At 38.4% G+C, this 17105-nt stretch overlaps 1 protein-coding gene across 1 annotated transcript in view; it reads left to right on the forward strand.

Annotated features, from left to right (window-relative positions):
• The window catches only part of minpp1b (multiple inositol-polyphosphate phosphatase 1b), a 22694-nt gene extending 6809 nt beyond the window's left edge, over positions 1-15885 (forward strand). Inside the window, exons 3-7 of the mRNA XM_059324939.1 lie at positions 2553-2747; positions 4542-4639; positions 6796-6926; positions 8707-8840; positions 12365-15885. Of these exons, the coding sequence (XP_059180922.1) occupies positions 2553-2747; positions 4542-4639; positions 6796-6926; positions 8707-8840; positions 12365-12618 (812 nt within the window). The 3' untranslated portion in view covers positions 12619-15885. The remainder of the gene's footprint in view (positions 1-2552; positions 2748-4541; positions 4640-6795; positions 6927-8706; positions 8841-12364) is intronic.
• The last annotated feature ends 1220 nt before the right edge of the window (positions 15886-17105 follow it).

Genomic DNA, 17105 nt, shown 5'->3' on the forward strand with positions numbered 1-17105 from the left:
GTCAGTTACTGGGAATACTGGGAACCACACACTGACTCTAACACTACTGGGGCCACACCAGTCAGTTACTGGGAATACTGGGAACCACACACTGACTCTAACACTACTGGGGCCACACCAGTCAGTTACTGGGAATACTGGGAACACACACAATGACTCTAACACTACTGGGGCCACACCAGTCAGTTACTGGGAATACTGGGAACCACACACTGACTCAAACACTACTGGGGCCACACCAGTCAGTTACTGGGAATACTGGGAACACACACAATGACTCTAACACTACTGGGGCCACACCAGTCAGTTACTGGGAATACTGGGAACACACACAATGACTCTAACACTACTGGGGCCACACCAGTCAGTTACTGGGAATACTGGGAACCACACAATGACTCTAACATTACTGGGGCCACACCAGTCAGTTACTGGGAATACTGGGAACACACACAATGACTCTAACACTACTGGGGCCACACCAGTCAGTTACTGGGAATACTGGGAACACACACAATGACTCTAACACTACTGGGGCCACACCAGTCAGTTACTGGGAATACTGGGAACCACACACACAATGACTCTAACACTACTGGGGCCACACCAGTCAGTTACTGGGAATACTGGGAACCACACACACAATGACTCTAACACTACTGGGGCCACACCAGTCAGTTACTGGGAATACTGGGAACCACACACTGACTCAAACACTACTGGGGCCACACCAGTCAGTTACTGGGAATACTGGGAACACACACAATGACTCTAACACTACTGGGGCCACACCAGTCAGTTACTGGGAATACTGGGAACACACACAATGACTCTAACACTACTGGGGCCACACCAGTCAGTTACTGGGAATACTGGGAACCACACAATGACTCTAACATTACTGGGGCCACACCAGTCAGTTACTGGGAATACTGGGAACACACACAATGACTCTAACACTACTGGGGCCACACCAGTCAGTTACTGGGAATACTGGGAACACACACAATGACTCTAACACTACTGGGGCCACACCAGTCAGTTACTGGGAATACTGGGAACCACACACACAATGACTCTAACACTACTGGGGCCACACCAGTCAGTTACTGGGAATACTGGGAACCACACACTGACTCTAACACTACTGGGGCCACACCAGTCAGTTACTGGGAATACTGGGAACACACACAATGACTCTAACACTACTGGGGCCACACCAGTCAGTTACTGGGAATACTGGGAACCACACAATGACTCTAACACTACTGGGGCCACACCAGTCAGTTACTGGGAATACTGGGAACACACACAATGACTCTAACACTACTGGGGCCACACCAGTCAGTTACTGGGAATACTGGGAACCACACAATGACTCTAACACTACTGGGGCCACACCAGTCAGTTACTGGGAATACTGGGAACCACACACTGACTCTAACACTACTGGGGCCACACCAGTCAGTTACTGGGAATACTGGGAACCACACACTGACTCTAACACTACTGGGGCCACACCAGTCAGTTACTGGGAATACTGGGAACCACACACACAATGACTCTAACACTACTGGGGCCACACCAGTCAGTTACTGGGAATACTGGGAACCACACACTGACTCTAACACTACTGGGGCCACACCAGTCAGTTACTGGGAACCACACAACATTATTAAAACACTACTGGGAAGATTCTGCTCACACTACTCCAATATTACTGGAAATAAACACATGAAGTTATTCAAATATTACTGGAAATAAATATACGAAGTTATTCAAATATTACTGGAAATATACTGTATAAGTGCTGAAATATTTCTAAAAATAATTTCATAATAACTTTATGTATAACTTTATATAAATAATTATGTTAAGTTATTTAAATTAATATACAACTTTTTTCAGTAATATTTCAATACTTTAATATAACTTTTTGTTGTTGTAATATTTCAACAATTTTAATTTAATTATTTTCAGGAGGATTTTAACAATGTAACCCAAAAAAAAATCTTTTTAATTAAACTTTTAATTAATATCATTAATTTCAGTCATATCTGAATAACATAAAATCATGTAATTGTTTTTTTACTGTTATATTTTCAGTGATATTTTAATAACTTTATGTCATTCGTAGCATTTCAACAATTTAATTTGAGTTATTTTCAGGAGGATTTAAACAATTTAACATAATATATTCAGTAATATTTTAATCATTTTAAATTAAAGATAATCAGTGGAAATAATCCAATCATAATTGTTAAAAGATTGCAAAATAATTACTAAAATTATTATAATATTACTGAAAATAATTATATTGTTGAAATATTTCTAAAATAATGACCATTCAACTACTGAATAAAAAAAAATATTACATTATTTAAGTATTTCTGAAATGAAATGAACTGAGTAGTATTCCGGTTCTTCACTACAGTAAAAGTACTCATACCAGTACACACTGTATGAAATACAGATATTTAATCACAATAGAAATACTTGATAATTGTTAGTAATAGTAATAGGATCGTGTGTGTGTGTGTGTGTGTGTGCAGCGCCGCAGTACCGCCACCAGGTGGACGACGAGCTGATGCGTTTCTTCGAGCGTTGCCGTGGTTACGTGGAGGGCGTGGAGAAGAACCGCACGGCGCTGCTGGAGGTCGACAAGTTCAAACACGGAGAGGAGATGGAGGCCCTGAGGAAGAGGATGGCCGACAGGCTGGGCCTTCCTCACCACCGCCTCACGCCAGGTCACACTCACTATATTATTAATATTATCATACATATATATAGAGAGATATATATTATATTATTAATATTATAATATATATATAGAGATATTATTCATTATATTAGTAATATTATCATATATATAGAGAGATATATATTATAATATATATATTACAATATATATAGAGATATAGCACCAACAGTCTATACTACCGATAGGACCCGCTGGTCACAACCATAAAAACTTTTTCTAAACTGTTAACACATCACAGCTGAAACACACAATTCACCAAACAGTTAACTTCATGCTCAAAATCATACAGTGGAACTAAACACACACGCACACAATACAATAAGACAGTTGACCAGATCTACCAAAACACTGACACACAGAAACATTGAGTCAGTCACAGCACAGTGTCATAAAAACACTGATGAAGAACACAAACTACATCACTTTGCATGTTTCTTGTCTACTTTTTTTACTTTTTCTTTTACAATCAACAGATTATTGTATTGATCATACATGTAAATTAACCCTGTGGAGTCTCTAAAAGCTCCAAATAATCAGACTTGTTGCCTCCATCAGAGTATAAAACAAAGCAGCGTGGAGCCCTACTGTACATTTACCTCTAAAGTTCTGGCTGTAAACTCCATGAGGCCAGTTTCAGTTTGATGATGATATACCAAGTAAAACTGGAGACAAGCTCAAATAGATTTAGTATCAAATGATAGAACTGGATGGAACCCTCTTATATGGTAGATTTGACACCTTTGGTCACATTTGACACATTTAACATTCTTTATTGAGCATGATAGTGTTTAGAAAGTTAAAAAAAGATTCAAAATCACATTTTATGTTGGACTAAAGGACTAAAAAAGACACAAAAGGACCAAAAAAAGACACAAAATGACTAAAAAAAAGACACAAAATGACAAAAAAGACACAAAATGACATACAAAAACATGAAAAGAATTTAAAAATGGACAAAATAGCCCAAGACTCCATAGAGTTAAGTGAAAGTGCATGATATATATAGTATTTAGTATTAAATATATATAGTATTTATATAGTAGTATATATAGTTGTATATATTATAAATATTTAGTATTATCAGCTAAATGTACCCATAGTATCAAAAGTAAAAGTTCTCTGTGGTGATTCTCAATAGCTTTAAATGATTCTTTGACCCAGAAAACGTATATTTTGACACCCAGATTGACCTTCTAAGTGGATTGGAAGATATACTGGTTCTCATAGACTTTATATGGTTACAATCTCTGATCCACTATCTTGATGAAGTGGCTCCTACCAAAAACTGAAACCTCTAGTGATAGAGAGCATGTGGAAAAAATATGGTGCTTTTGCCTGGCGTGTTCCCATTCTTCTCAAATCTGGTCCTATTATTTTTAAAATAATTTTGTGTCTTTTTTTTTTGGTAATTCTGTGTCTTTTTGGGGTAATTTTGTGTCTTTTTTTTAATAGTTTTGAGTCTTTTTTTGGTAATTCTGTGTATTTTTGGTAATTTTGTTTCTTTTTTTTAAGTAATTTAGTATTTTTTCAGTAATTTTGTGTCTTTTTTTGGAGTAATTTTGATTCTGCCTGGAACGGCCCCCAGGTAATTAGAGTTTGAGAGCCCTGCTCTACATTGTGCTGACTATCACAGATTAACAAACATTTAAAAAAAAAATATATATATATATATTTAGACATTATTCTTTGAACTTTAGATTAAAAGAAAAAAAGTTGTGCTATAATAAAGTTCATATTAGAGGTATATGAATATTGATGAAGTGTCCCTGTGTCTCTGTAGATCTGGTGGAAGCAGCGTTCTTCTTGTGTTCCTACGAGCTGTCAATCAAATCTGTCCACTCCCCCTGGTGCTTCCTGTTCAATGAGGACGATGCTAAGGTACCAATCAATCAATCAATCAATCAATCAGCTCCTCAACCAATCAATCAGCTCCTCAATCAATCAGCTCATCAATCAATCAATCAATCAATCAATCAATCAATCAATCAATCAATCAATCAATCAATCAATCAATCAATCAATCAATCAATCAATCAGCTCCTCAATCAATCAATCAGCTCCTCAATCAATCAGCTCCTCAATCAATCAGCTCCTCAATCAATCAGCTCCTCAATCAATCAATCAGCTCATCAACCAATCAGCTCCTCAATCAATCAGCTCCTCAACCAATCAGCTCATCAATCAATCAATCAATCAATCAATCAATCAATCAATCAATCAATCAATCAATCAATCAATCAATCAATCAATCAATCAATCAATCAATCAATCAATCAATCAATCAATCAATCAATCAATCAATCAATCAATCAATCAGCTCCTCAATCAATCAATCAGCTCCTCAATCAATCAGCTCCTCAATCAATCAGCTCCTCAATCAATCAGCTCCTCAATCAATCAATCAGCTCATCAACCAATCAGCTCCTCAATCAATCAGCTCCTCAACCAATCAGCTCATCAATCAATCAATCAGCTCCTCAATCAATCAGCTCCTCAATCAATCAATCAGCTCCTCAACCAATCAGCTCATCAATCAACCAATCAGCTCATCAATCAGCTCCTCAACCAATCAGCTCCTCAATCAATCAATCAGCTCCTCAATCAATCAATCAGCTCCTCAATCAATCAATCAGCTCCTCAACCAATCAGCTCATCAATCAATCAATCAGCTCCTCAATCAATCAATCAGCTCCTCAACCAATCAGCTCATCAATCAATCAGCTCATCAATCAATCAATCAGCTCCTCAATCAATCAATCAGCTCTTCAATCAATCAATCAGCTCCTCAACCAATCAGCTCATCAATCAATCAGCTCATCAATCAATCAATCAGCTCATCAATCAATCAATCAGCTCATCAATCAATCAATCAGCTCCTCAATCAATCAATCAGCTCCTCAATCAATCAGCTTGTCAGTTGATCATTTAACATAATTTCTTATTGATTATCTGCTCAGATTGAGTCCAACCTGATTCTTATATTTACCTTAATATTGATCAAATATATTGAAACTTCAATAATTGATCTGATATGAAACTCACCTGAGATCATCTGGTCTATTTGGTTTATTAGAACTTCCAGAAATACCTATCAAATATTTACATTTATAGATTTCAGCTTGTTCTCCAGTGTGTCCTTTACTTCTGAAGACTTTCTCTGTTTTCTGATATATTATCCACAGAAAAAGAAAGAAATCATTAGTTACACTGTTGATATTTATTTTTTTATCGCATCGTAAATATGATTTTCATGCTGATCATTAAGAACACATCTCACATATGATACATTTATAATAAAGATATTGATTAAATATATAACAAAATATATAAACTTAAATTATTGATGTCAAATGAAAATATGAAGCTGACCTGAGATCATCTTAATCACTCTGCTGGATTTATCAGAAATACAGAACAATAAATCAATAATGAAGACCTTAAATATTATAAAATCTTCACATTTTAATCTTTAATTTTGAATAAACTTTTGACTCTTTCACTTTTTTTCTGATGTTTTATATAAATTATAATAATAAATATAATAAATATTCATAACAAATAATTAACACAACCATTAGTTGCAGCCAAACCTCTTCTCGTTGATTTTATGATTTTATTTTTTTATTGTATTCATGCATATTTTATTTTGTGTGGGCAGTACATTTTACATTTTATTTTATTTATTTTTATCCCATTTTTAATTTATTTTATCTCATTGCATCTTACTGTTCTATTGTTTACTACATCTCTTTGTATTGTGTTATGTATTTATTGTTTGTGCAGCACTTTGGAAACCTTGTGTTTGATCAAATTATGCTCTATAAATAAAGGGGATTGGATTAATATTTATTTTTTCAACTGGATGATAAATAATATAGTTTTCAAGTGGATCATTTTGAAAAAAAACCCTCTCCAGAGACTTTTCACACACCTGAGCAGTTATTATAAAGATATTGATTTAATAAACCATATTTCTGAGCCGTTATGAATAAAGATATTTATATTTATGAATAAAGATATTTGTGTTTCTGCAGGTGTTGGAGTACAAGTCTGACCTGAAGCAGTACTGGAAACGCTCCCACGGTCACGTGATCAGCGGCCTGTCCAGCTGTCCTCTCTTCCACCACGTCTTCAGGACGCTGGACAAGGCCGGACGTCCCCGCAGGTCAGTGACATCATCATATATTTACACAGAGCTGAGGGGAGAGGACAGGAGAGGCTGTTTACACAGAGCAGAGAGGAGAGGACAGGAGAGGCTGTTTACACAGAGCAGAGAGGAGAGGACAGGAGAGGCTGTTTACACAGAGCAGAGAGGAGAGGACAGGAGAGGCTGTTTACACAGAGCAGAGGGGAGAGGACAGGAGAGGCTGTTTACACAGAGCTGAGAGGAGAGGACAGGAGAGGCTGTTTACACAGAGCAGAGGGGAGAGGACAGGAGAGGCTGTTTACACAGAGCAGAGAGGAGAGGACAGGAGAGGCTGTTTACACAGAGCAGAGAGGAGAGGACAGGAGAGGCTGTTTACACAGAGCAGAGAGGAGAGGACAGGAGAGGCTGTTTACACAGAGCTGAGAGGAGAGGACAGGAGAGGCTGTTTACACAGAGCAGAGAGGAGAGGACAGGAGAGGCTGTTTACACAGAGCAGAGAGGAGAGGACAGGAGAGGCTGTTTACACAGAGCAGAGAGGAGAGGACAGGAGAGGCTGTTTACACAGAGCAGAGAGGAGAGGACAGGAGAGGCTGTTTACACAGAGCAGAGAGGAGAGGACAGGAGAGGCTGTTTACACAGAGCAGAGAGGAGAGGACAGGAGAGGCTGTTTACACAGAGCTGAGAGGAGAGGACAGGAGAAACATAGAAATAGTAAATATGTAGAATATGTGGAGCAAACCTTTGTTTTTCCAACATGCGTCACACTTGGAAAGTGTTGTTTAATAGATTCAATTTTATATTTTTTATAATTAAAATAATAATAATAAGAGAAATTCAACTTTTGGTTTTTCTTATTTAATGATTTATATCATTATCACTGTTATTCTGCACAAATGTGCAATGTTTGAGTTGTTCACACTTCCCTTTAATTACTTTTGGTTTGGTAATTTTGTGTCTTTTTTTAATAATTTTGTATCTTTTTTATAATTTTGTGTCTTTTTTTTAATAATTGTGCGTCTTTTTTAAATAATTTTGTGTCTTTTTTGGTAATTTTGTGTCTTTTTTGGTAATTTTGTGTCTTTTAAAATAATTTGTATCTTTTTTATAATTTTGTGTCTTTTTTAAATAATTGTGTGTCTCTTTTTGGTAATTCTGTGTCTTTTTGGTAATTTTGTATATTTTTTGGTAATTTTGTGTCTTTTTTAAAGTAATTTAGTATTTTTTCAGTCATTTTGTGTCTTTTTTTTAAATAATTCTGTGTCTTTTTGGTAATTTTGTGTCTTTTTTGGTAATTTTGTGTCTTTTTTTAATAATTTTGTGTCTTTTTTAATAATTTTGTGTCTTTTTTTGTGTCATTTTGTGTCTTTTTGGTAATTTTGTGTATTTTTTGGTCATTTTGTGTCTTTTTTTTTAAAGTAATTTAGTATTTTTTCAGTCATTTGTGTCTTTTTTTGGTCATTTTGATACTGCCTGGTCGGCCCCCAGGTCATTAGAGTTTGAGAGCCCTGCTCTACATGGTGCTGTTTCCATGGAGCTGCAGGACTTATTTATATTTTATATATTATATATATTTGCCACCGTGGGCAGCAAAAAACACCTTGAAACTGTTTGTTGGCTTCAGAGGTTTAAAAAACATCCGAACAGATTTAAAGTCGATCAGAGTAATGAAATATTGACTTTCTGTGATTATAACCTGATGAATCTAAATCATCTCAGTATGTTTGGCTGTTTAGAAGTCAGACTCTTATTCTGAAGGAACACAGGAAATGGTTTTAATCAAGGTAACTGACTCCGTCAGGTCGACTGATGCGCCTCCTGAGCCCGCCTCCATCCTGGTGGGTCACGCCGAGACGCTCCTCCCCCTGCTGTCGCTGCTGGGACTCTACAAGGACCAGGCTCCGCCCACCGCCCACAACTACCAATCACAGCACGGTAGGAGGAGCCTCCATCACCTGTCGCTCTGGAACATTTAAAGTAAAGTCAGATATGAATGAAAACACATTTTACCATGTAAAAAAAACATAAAACAGAAACGTGTCAAAAGACTTGGAGTTAGACCATGAAACTGTTTTTCTCCATTTCAGATTGTTTTTTGGGGGCGTGTCTTAAATCAATGACACGCTGGAGCTTCCTGATCATAGCTCCGCCCCCAACACTGTCTAGTTTACCAACAGCTGCTAACACTGATACATTTGCTTATAATGTTAGCTGAAGCTAACGTTGACTCGTGTCAGTCGTCATAGCAACGACATTACAACGTCTGAAGTAAATCCTACTGACGCGATAATTCATTTATCAACCTAAGAATAAGCTGTTATTGTCGACGGGTTGTCACAAGACATGAGAGCAGATCTCTGCACTGCAGAACACCAGAACAGGAACATGAGATTTATTCTCCTAGTTTGTTGGACATGAACATTATGAGAGAGACAGAAGTTGATACCAGATATCAGGTTTCAGAGCTGCTCCCCACTGTTTTAAAACCACATTCTTTACTCTATTTATTAAGAAACACTACAAAACACAGTACATATTGAAACAGATAAAATAAATACATCTCTATTAATTGCCAATCTAAAACAGTAAAAGACAACTAGAAAATTTCCTCTGGGGAAATTTTTAAAGGGCCACGGGGGCAACTGCCGGTGTGTGTACACTATGATGAGATTCTTCAGAGATTTATAACTATGCCCTTTAACCTCAAAATGTGTGTGTGTGTGTGTGTGTGTAGCGAAAATCGCATAAAGTTACCTGTGTGTGCGTGCGTGCGCGTGTATGAAGCATGTGTATGCATGTGTGAGGAGTGTAAGCGCTTACACGCATGTGTGTGTGTGTATCTGTAACTGTAATCACATCAAAGATCAAAGCAATCAACAGAATTAACTGACACCTGTTCCAGTGACAGCAGAGGTGGACAGACTGGAATTCCTGGCCTCGAACAGAAAGCATTTTTGGCAAAACCATTATACCTATCATTGATCCGACTTCACTTTGAGCGTCCTGAGTTCTTCCTGAACGCAGGGCTTGAAGACCTCCGGCACGGTGCCGGAAATCCGGCTCGGGATTTTTTTGGGTGTTTAATCATCTTTAAAAAAAAACAAAAAAAAAACCCCTTAGTTAGATCTGGATATGACCGGGGAGGGCAGCATTACGGTGGATAGCGTATAGCCTGCCGGAGAAGAAGAAGGCGGCTCATTGGCGAGCGTGCTTTAGACCCACGTCATTACTATTTTTCAAGAAAGTGACTGGAGACAAATCCAGCGACTCCCTCTTACTCTCTTTTTAACGACCCGCTAACGAGCCGGAGGCCGGCTCGTTAAGAAGAGCCGCCGTTAGTGGCAGTTAGCTTTGTAACAGTACAGTGTGTATGTGCTAACAGGCTAACAGTTATCTCTGTAACAGTACAGTGTGTATGTGCTAACAGGCTAACAGTTAGCTCTGTAGCAGTACAGTGTGTATGTGCTAACAGGCTAACAGTTATCTCTGTAACAGTACAGTGTGTATGTGCTAACAGGCTAACAGTTAGCTCTGTAGCAGTACAGTGTGTATGTGCTAACAGGCTAACAGTTAGCTTTGTAACAGTACAGTGTGTATGTGCTAACAGGCTAACAGTTATCTCTGTAACAGTACAGTGTGTATGTGCTAACAGGCTAACAGTTAGCTCTGTAGCAGTACAGTGTGTATGTGCTAACAGGCTAACCGTTAGCTCTGTAGCAGTACAGTGTGTATGTGCTAACAGGCTAACAGTTATCTCTGTAACAGTACAGTGTGTATGTGCTAACAGGCTAACAGTTAGCTCTGTAGCAGTACAGTGTGTATGTGCTAACAGGCTAACAGTTAGCTCTGTAGCAGTACAGTGTGTATGTGCTAACAGGCTAACAGTTAGCTCTGTAGCAGTACAGTGTGTATGTGCTGCTGCTGCAGGAGGTGTTCACTTAGCAATCTCTGTTTGTTTACAACAAGCACCAGACACTCTGTGCACAGTTAGTGATGCCGGTTAATTCACGATCACTATGTTTATGATCAGCGGAGACCCTGTGCATTACAATTAGCCATGCTGCTTTGTTAACGATCATTTGTTGTGCACAGTTAGCGACGACGAAAACCAAACGTCACCTCCAGAGTCTGGGGGCTAACTTGTTGTGGAGACACGCAGAGTGGGCGGACATTAGAGAGGGTGTGGCATGAGACTTTCCCGGTGGTAGTCGAAACACGGCTGTACGGTCTGTGCGTGCGTTCTCCCACACGTCATTTTTACTGGGGATTTCCACCGGGCGCGGAACGGCTCCGCCGCGGGTTTGCTCCGTTCTACCCGGCGTCGGTTCCCACCGGGCCGTAACGGCAGCGACCGCGAGATCCCGTGAGAAACTGTGTATAAGGTAAACAACAACAACAACAAACAGCTGACGTGGAACATCTGTTAATCTGACCATCTATCCTCATAGAAAGAATGTGTTATGTCATAAATGATTGTATGCTGTGCCACTCTAACAATCCGACTCTTGTCGTCCATGTGTCCGACCCTCTGAGACCTTTTGTTTGATTGACTGCTGAAGTTGTTTTAGGCTGCATGAACTGCGTATCATTTTATTTTGAAAGGAGCAAAATTTCTGACAGGGTTCTGTATCTTCATCTCGTTAACAAGAATGTCAGTTTTCCAGTTATGCAGTATTTGTTTTGGTAAACCCCCCCCCCCATGTATAAAAAAAATTCAGGCACAGGATTTTTTTCTGCTCCAAGCCCTGTGAACGTCTACATATGTTTTTTGTGAAGAAAAATGAAAAAATAGCTTTGTTAGAGCGATCTAAAAAAACTGTTAAATCTCAGACAGCTCAGAAATCTCCCTGCGTTTTTAATATGGGAGCCAATGAGGCTGTTGGTGGTGTTGGTGGATCATCTGTGCGTCCTACGCCCAAACTATAACTCTGACAGCTTTACCAGAGGATTGTGAGGGAGAAGACTAATTTTCCTACGTTTCTATGTATAAATTATTTCTGTAGAGTGGAATTTGCGGCCTGGAGTGCAGTTTTCAAATTTATTTTTTGACAGTTTCTTCTCTCCCTCTACACTCTGGCGATGATGTCACACACTGTGACACGAACATTCCGTGCAATACACACCCATTATAATCTCAGAATTTCTCCAAAAATGATCATGGTCATTGAACAGGGATTGATAAAAAACTATATGACCTATCGAAACGAGGATTAATACACCGATACACAAGACTTGTATCTACTGTTTAAAGTTTAAATGGAGTCTCTAGGTGAAATTATGCCGGAGAAGTAGACGTTTAAATATCTCCAATTATTGTTCTTTTTTGCTCATTTTCTTTCGGCCGTCCCATTCATTTCAATGCAAAATTTTGGGCAGTTTTCTGTTCCTCCTCTCTCTCTCTCCTCTCCTCCTCCTCCTCCTCCTCCTGGTACTAAAACAGATGTCCTCTCCTCCTGCAGGTCGTAGTTTCCGCTCCAGTCTCATAGTCCCCTATGCGGCCAACCTGCTGTTTGTGCTGTATGACTGCCAGCGCGGCCCGCGGCTGCAGCTGCTGGTCAACGAGTCCCCGGTGCGGTTCCCGGGGCTGCAGACGGAGGACGCTCCGCTCTACCGGGACGTCCGGGCCACGTACCGCCACCTGCTGGACGGCTGCGACTTCCACCGGGAGTGTGAGGTGAGGACGAGCGGCCGCGGGCCCAACACCGAGCTCTGAGGGACGCCCGGCTAAGCCCCGCCCCCTGGACACTCAGCGTCCAATCAGGTGTCAGCAACTCGTGTTAGGGCTGGCCGATAAGTCTGATCATTTACTGTCATGTTATATCAAGATATCAGGATAAACTTTAGCCTCATTAAATTAAATTAAATTAAATGGTACGTTTTATTGTCAAGAAATCACAGAGGATCATAGAACGACAGCCACAGAGAAAACAATATCCACTTATTTCCCGTGTTATTGAGGTCGTGTCCATGTAGGTACCACAGCATCAGCTGTGTTTACATATGTGTTTAAAAATGTCAGCAACAGTTTTGCCAACACGATGCCATAAAGCAGGGGTCTCAAACTCAAATGACCAAAAAAAAAGACACAAAATGACAGAAAAAAACGAAATTACTTAAAAAGACACAAAATGACCCCAAAAAAGACACGAAATGACTGAAAAAACACTAAATTACTTTAAAAAGACACAAAATGACAAAAAAAGACACAAAATTACCCCAAAAATACACTAAATTACTAAGAAAAGACACAAAATTATTAGAAAAAGACACAAAATTTCTAGAAAAAAAAGACACAAAATTACTAACAAAAGACACAAAATTACATTACATAACATTTCCACTTTTTCCAGTAAAAACAATACAGCAGATAATAAAGGGACCTTCCACACACAACACAGTAAAGTGCCATTCATATAAAACTCACATAAACTTTCATATCAAGGTGGGGGCCACAAAACATCATCACGAGGGCCACAATTGGCCCGCGGGCCGCGACTTTGAGACCCCTGCCATAAAGCCAGCAGGTTGTCCAACAATCAGAAGTTAATTTGTGGTCGTGCTGCTTTAACCTCTGAACCCCAACACGCCGCTTCAGGGCGCTTTTTGCTCTTGTGGCCTTGTATTTCACCACAATATATAAAATATCTACATAATCTATATAATCTATATAATCTATAAGTCCTGCAGCTCTATGGCAACAGCACAGTCATGGCTAGAAGTGGGAACAACATCTTTTGGGCAGAATAACATGGTTACAATGACATAAATCATAAAGTTGAATTTCTGATAAATTATTTTTTCCAAGTGCCCAACTGTTGGGGAAGAAATGTCCTCTACATATTTTACATATTGAATTGCTTCCAGCCACTCCTGTCCTCTCCCCTCGGTTCTGTGCAAACAGATGTTCAGTGAATATTTGTCACCAAAACATACTTTTACTTTACTTTTTGGGGTTCAGAGGGTTAAATGGTCTTCTTGCAGTTATTTCTGTCATTGTCACAGGCCTATATATTTAATAATAAAAAAAATGGAATAACTAGGAAACGTGCTATATCTTTATATATACTGTTGTCACGATATGAAACAACCTGATGGGGAAAGAATATTTTGCATATTTCCAGCCCTTCTCCATGTATAAAGTTTCCTAAAACACAGAAAATGAAGTGTAGTTTGTTCTGTAATAACAGATTTATAAATCTGTCTGTTTTTAATATGATGGAACTTTTGTTTAATTAAAAAAAAGTTTAAATGTCACGCTAATAGCAAATAATTTAAAGAAAATACCAGAAATCTGATATTTCCTTTATATTCTTTTATACACAAATAAGACTATATGAAAGAAGCACTTGAATAAAGGAATTTTTATTTATGGGAAAAAAATCCATGAATTTAAACTTTAAAGGGATATTTCATCAGTATTTGACAGGAACAGATTTTTAAATTTCATTTCATTGGACATATTTGCCTTGAAAATCTAAATTTTCTTTCGTGGTAGCTTTGTGTGTCAAAGCTCAAAGATGAATCAACGAAGACGAGATATTGCATGTTCAGAAAAATAATTCAAGCTGAGTTGTTGTGATTCATAGGTGTGTGTGTTTTTGGTGAACTGACCCTTTAATCAGCGATGGAAACCAGAGTCAGTGGGGAAATAACCATGTTTCTGTTAAAGTCCAAGTGAATTTAGAGCGATATTTAGAAATGTTGTATTAAAGACAACTAGATGTTTCAGCTGGTTTAGAGCCAATAAACAAAGCTGCACTAACGTACTTTGGTCAGCAGATGGCAGTGTGATGTGTTGCTGTAGGCTGATCTGTCTATATATATATATATATATATATATACAGTAGAAGAAGAGATTGTGCGAGAGAGAAAATACAATAAATACAACAATAAGAGCTTGCTGGTGTTAATGTGCTTAGATAATGTCGGTGACATTAACTATTTTGCAAAAAAAGACAAAAACCGCCTCAAGCGAGTGTAAAAACTCTTGATGGAAACACAACTACAGATAAAACCATCATGGCCGTGCTTCCCTCAATTCATTTCTATGCACAGTTTGGAGATTTGTGTGAGAAAAGCTTGACGGAAGCACCAAAATTAAATAAAACTTTTGAAAATGTGCATGAACGTTTTTTAACTTGCTTCAGTTGGGTTTTTGGGTTTTTGTCTTCTTCGAAACCACTTGTAATGCACTAAACGGGAGATGGAAACGCTTTTTCTGAACAAGTTCTGACGTAGAACATTGAACCCACATGACTGATCAGCTGATCAGCTCTGACATTAAACAACAATTACAAGTTGCCAAATTGAATCCAATTCCTGAAGACTTCTCTCCATTTTCTCCAGTTGTCTGATCAGAAACCTCTTTTTTGTTGTCGTGTCTCTCTCGCACAATCTTTTCTTCTTCTACTGTTTTACAGATTAGCCTACAGCGATACATTACACTGCCATCTTCTGACCAGAGAACATTAATGCAGCTTTGTTTATTTGCTCTGAACCAGCTGATGGAAACGTCCCTAAATCACTGTTTCTTTAATGCCACATTCCCAAAAAATTGCTTCAAATTCCCTTTGACTTTGATGGAAACTTGGCGAATGGCTCTTCAGGGTTCACTCTGGCTTTGTTCTCTTCAGGATTTAAGTTTGCTTTATGTTCTTTATTTATTCTGATTTCTTTGATAATGTGGTGCATTTATTTAATTGATTTATGCCTCATAACAGCCACAAAGTGCTGCTCTTAACTCTGTTAACTGTTTTGAAGTGAAAAAGAGTTTATTCAGATGATTTCCATCAGGAGATGATGAGGCTGTTCAGTTCTTACTGTTTTTGTGTCTTCAGGGTTCATAATTTATTGAGTTTATATTCTTTTTAAACTGGTGTCAGGTTTCACTCGGTGCTTCTTCTTTATTTGACTTTATTGCAGAAAGATGGTTGCCAAATGTTTTTAATTGAAAGCTTTAATAAACATTTTTCACAAATGAAAGACAAAGTGTTTCCTGTAATCATTCTGTATTTTAAAAATGAAACTGAACTTCCTGGTGTTAAAAGTTTCTTACAGATTTACTTTCACCTACCGCCCAGCTTTGGGCCAAGGCCACTAACAAAGGATGCTAAAGTTAGACTGAAACACAACTTATTTTTCATTTATTTATTTCATTTACAATGTTTTTAGGCATTGTAAATGGTCAAATTGTAAAATGCCTAAAAATGCTAGAAATAGGCCTATTATAGTCTGTTGATACGTTTTTACGATTTTCAATTAATTTCAGTTGGGGTGGTGCGTTTCGGCGCCGGCAGCCGCACAGGGGTTGCCGCAAAAAAATGTTGCCGTGTCCGGCACCCCGTCCCTGTCTGAACCGTCTTTTAGAGCAGGCCGTGATGTCATAACAGTCAGTCAGGACGTTTACATGCACAGCTTAATGGAGCTATGCTCTAAATGTCTCTTTCCTCTCTGCTCTGCTGGCTGCGCAGGGTAATTTGCTGGCTGCGCATGGTAATTTGCTGGCTGCGCAGGGTAATTAAATGTTTATCATTGTTTTCATTTTATTTTCACGGTATAGATGCTAATGTAATGTAGGGCAAGAAAAAGTATTTTTCCTTGTTTGTGGATCTCGACAAGAGGAAAGAGATCCACAAATGCTGAATCACACTGCACAAGCAGAATTTTCAGATTTGCAAATGCCTTTTTTTTAATAATTTTTTCAAATACACACTTATTTGTAAAAAAAAAAAACCACACAAGTTACAAATCCTAAATTTGTATTTGTGGAAGGAATATTTGTAAGCAACATCACTGGTTGAGGAGGGCGGGACGTTTGTGAATCTCCAGCTGTTTGTTTGTGGATTCTCTCAACAAGAACGTCTCAAAAACACGTGATTGAGGAAAGAGATGCGGCTGTGATTGGCGATCCACAAATGCTGAATCACACTTAAACAGAATTTTAAGTTTTACAAGTGGCTTTTTTGTTTTTACAAATGGAAAATTGTGTATCTAAATACACTTATTTGTAAAAAATACAAGTTACAAATTAGAAATTTGTATTTGTGGATAGCAAAACGTGTGCAAATCAAGGACGATTTGTAGATGAGGGAAGTTTAAGCCCGTACAGACGCCCTTTGAAACTGGACGGACTTCAAATTCCTGCTGTAATGTCGGTAACCAGCACAGGTTTGTTTAGCTGTGTGTCTGTATGGAATGAGC

The sequence above is a fragment of the Centropristis striata genome, chromosome 21 (assembly GCF_030273125.1).
Source record: "Centropristis striata isolate RG_2023a ecotype Rhode Island chromosome 21, C.striata_1.0, whole genome shotgun sequence".
Taxonomy (NCBI): Eukaryota; Metazoa; Chordata; class Actinopteri; order Perciformes; family Serranidae; genus Centropristis; species Centropristis striata.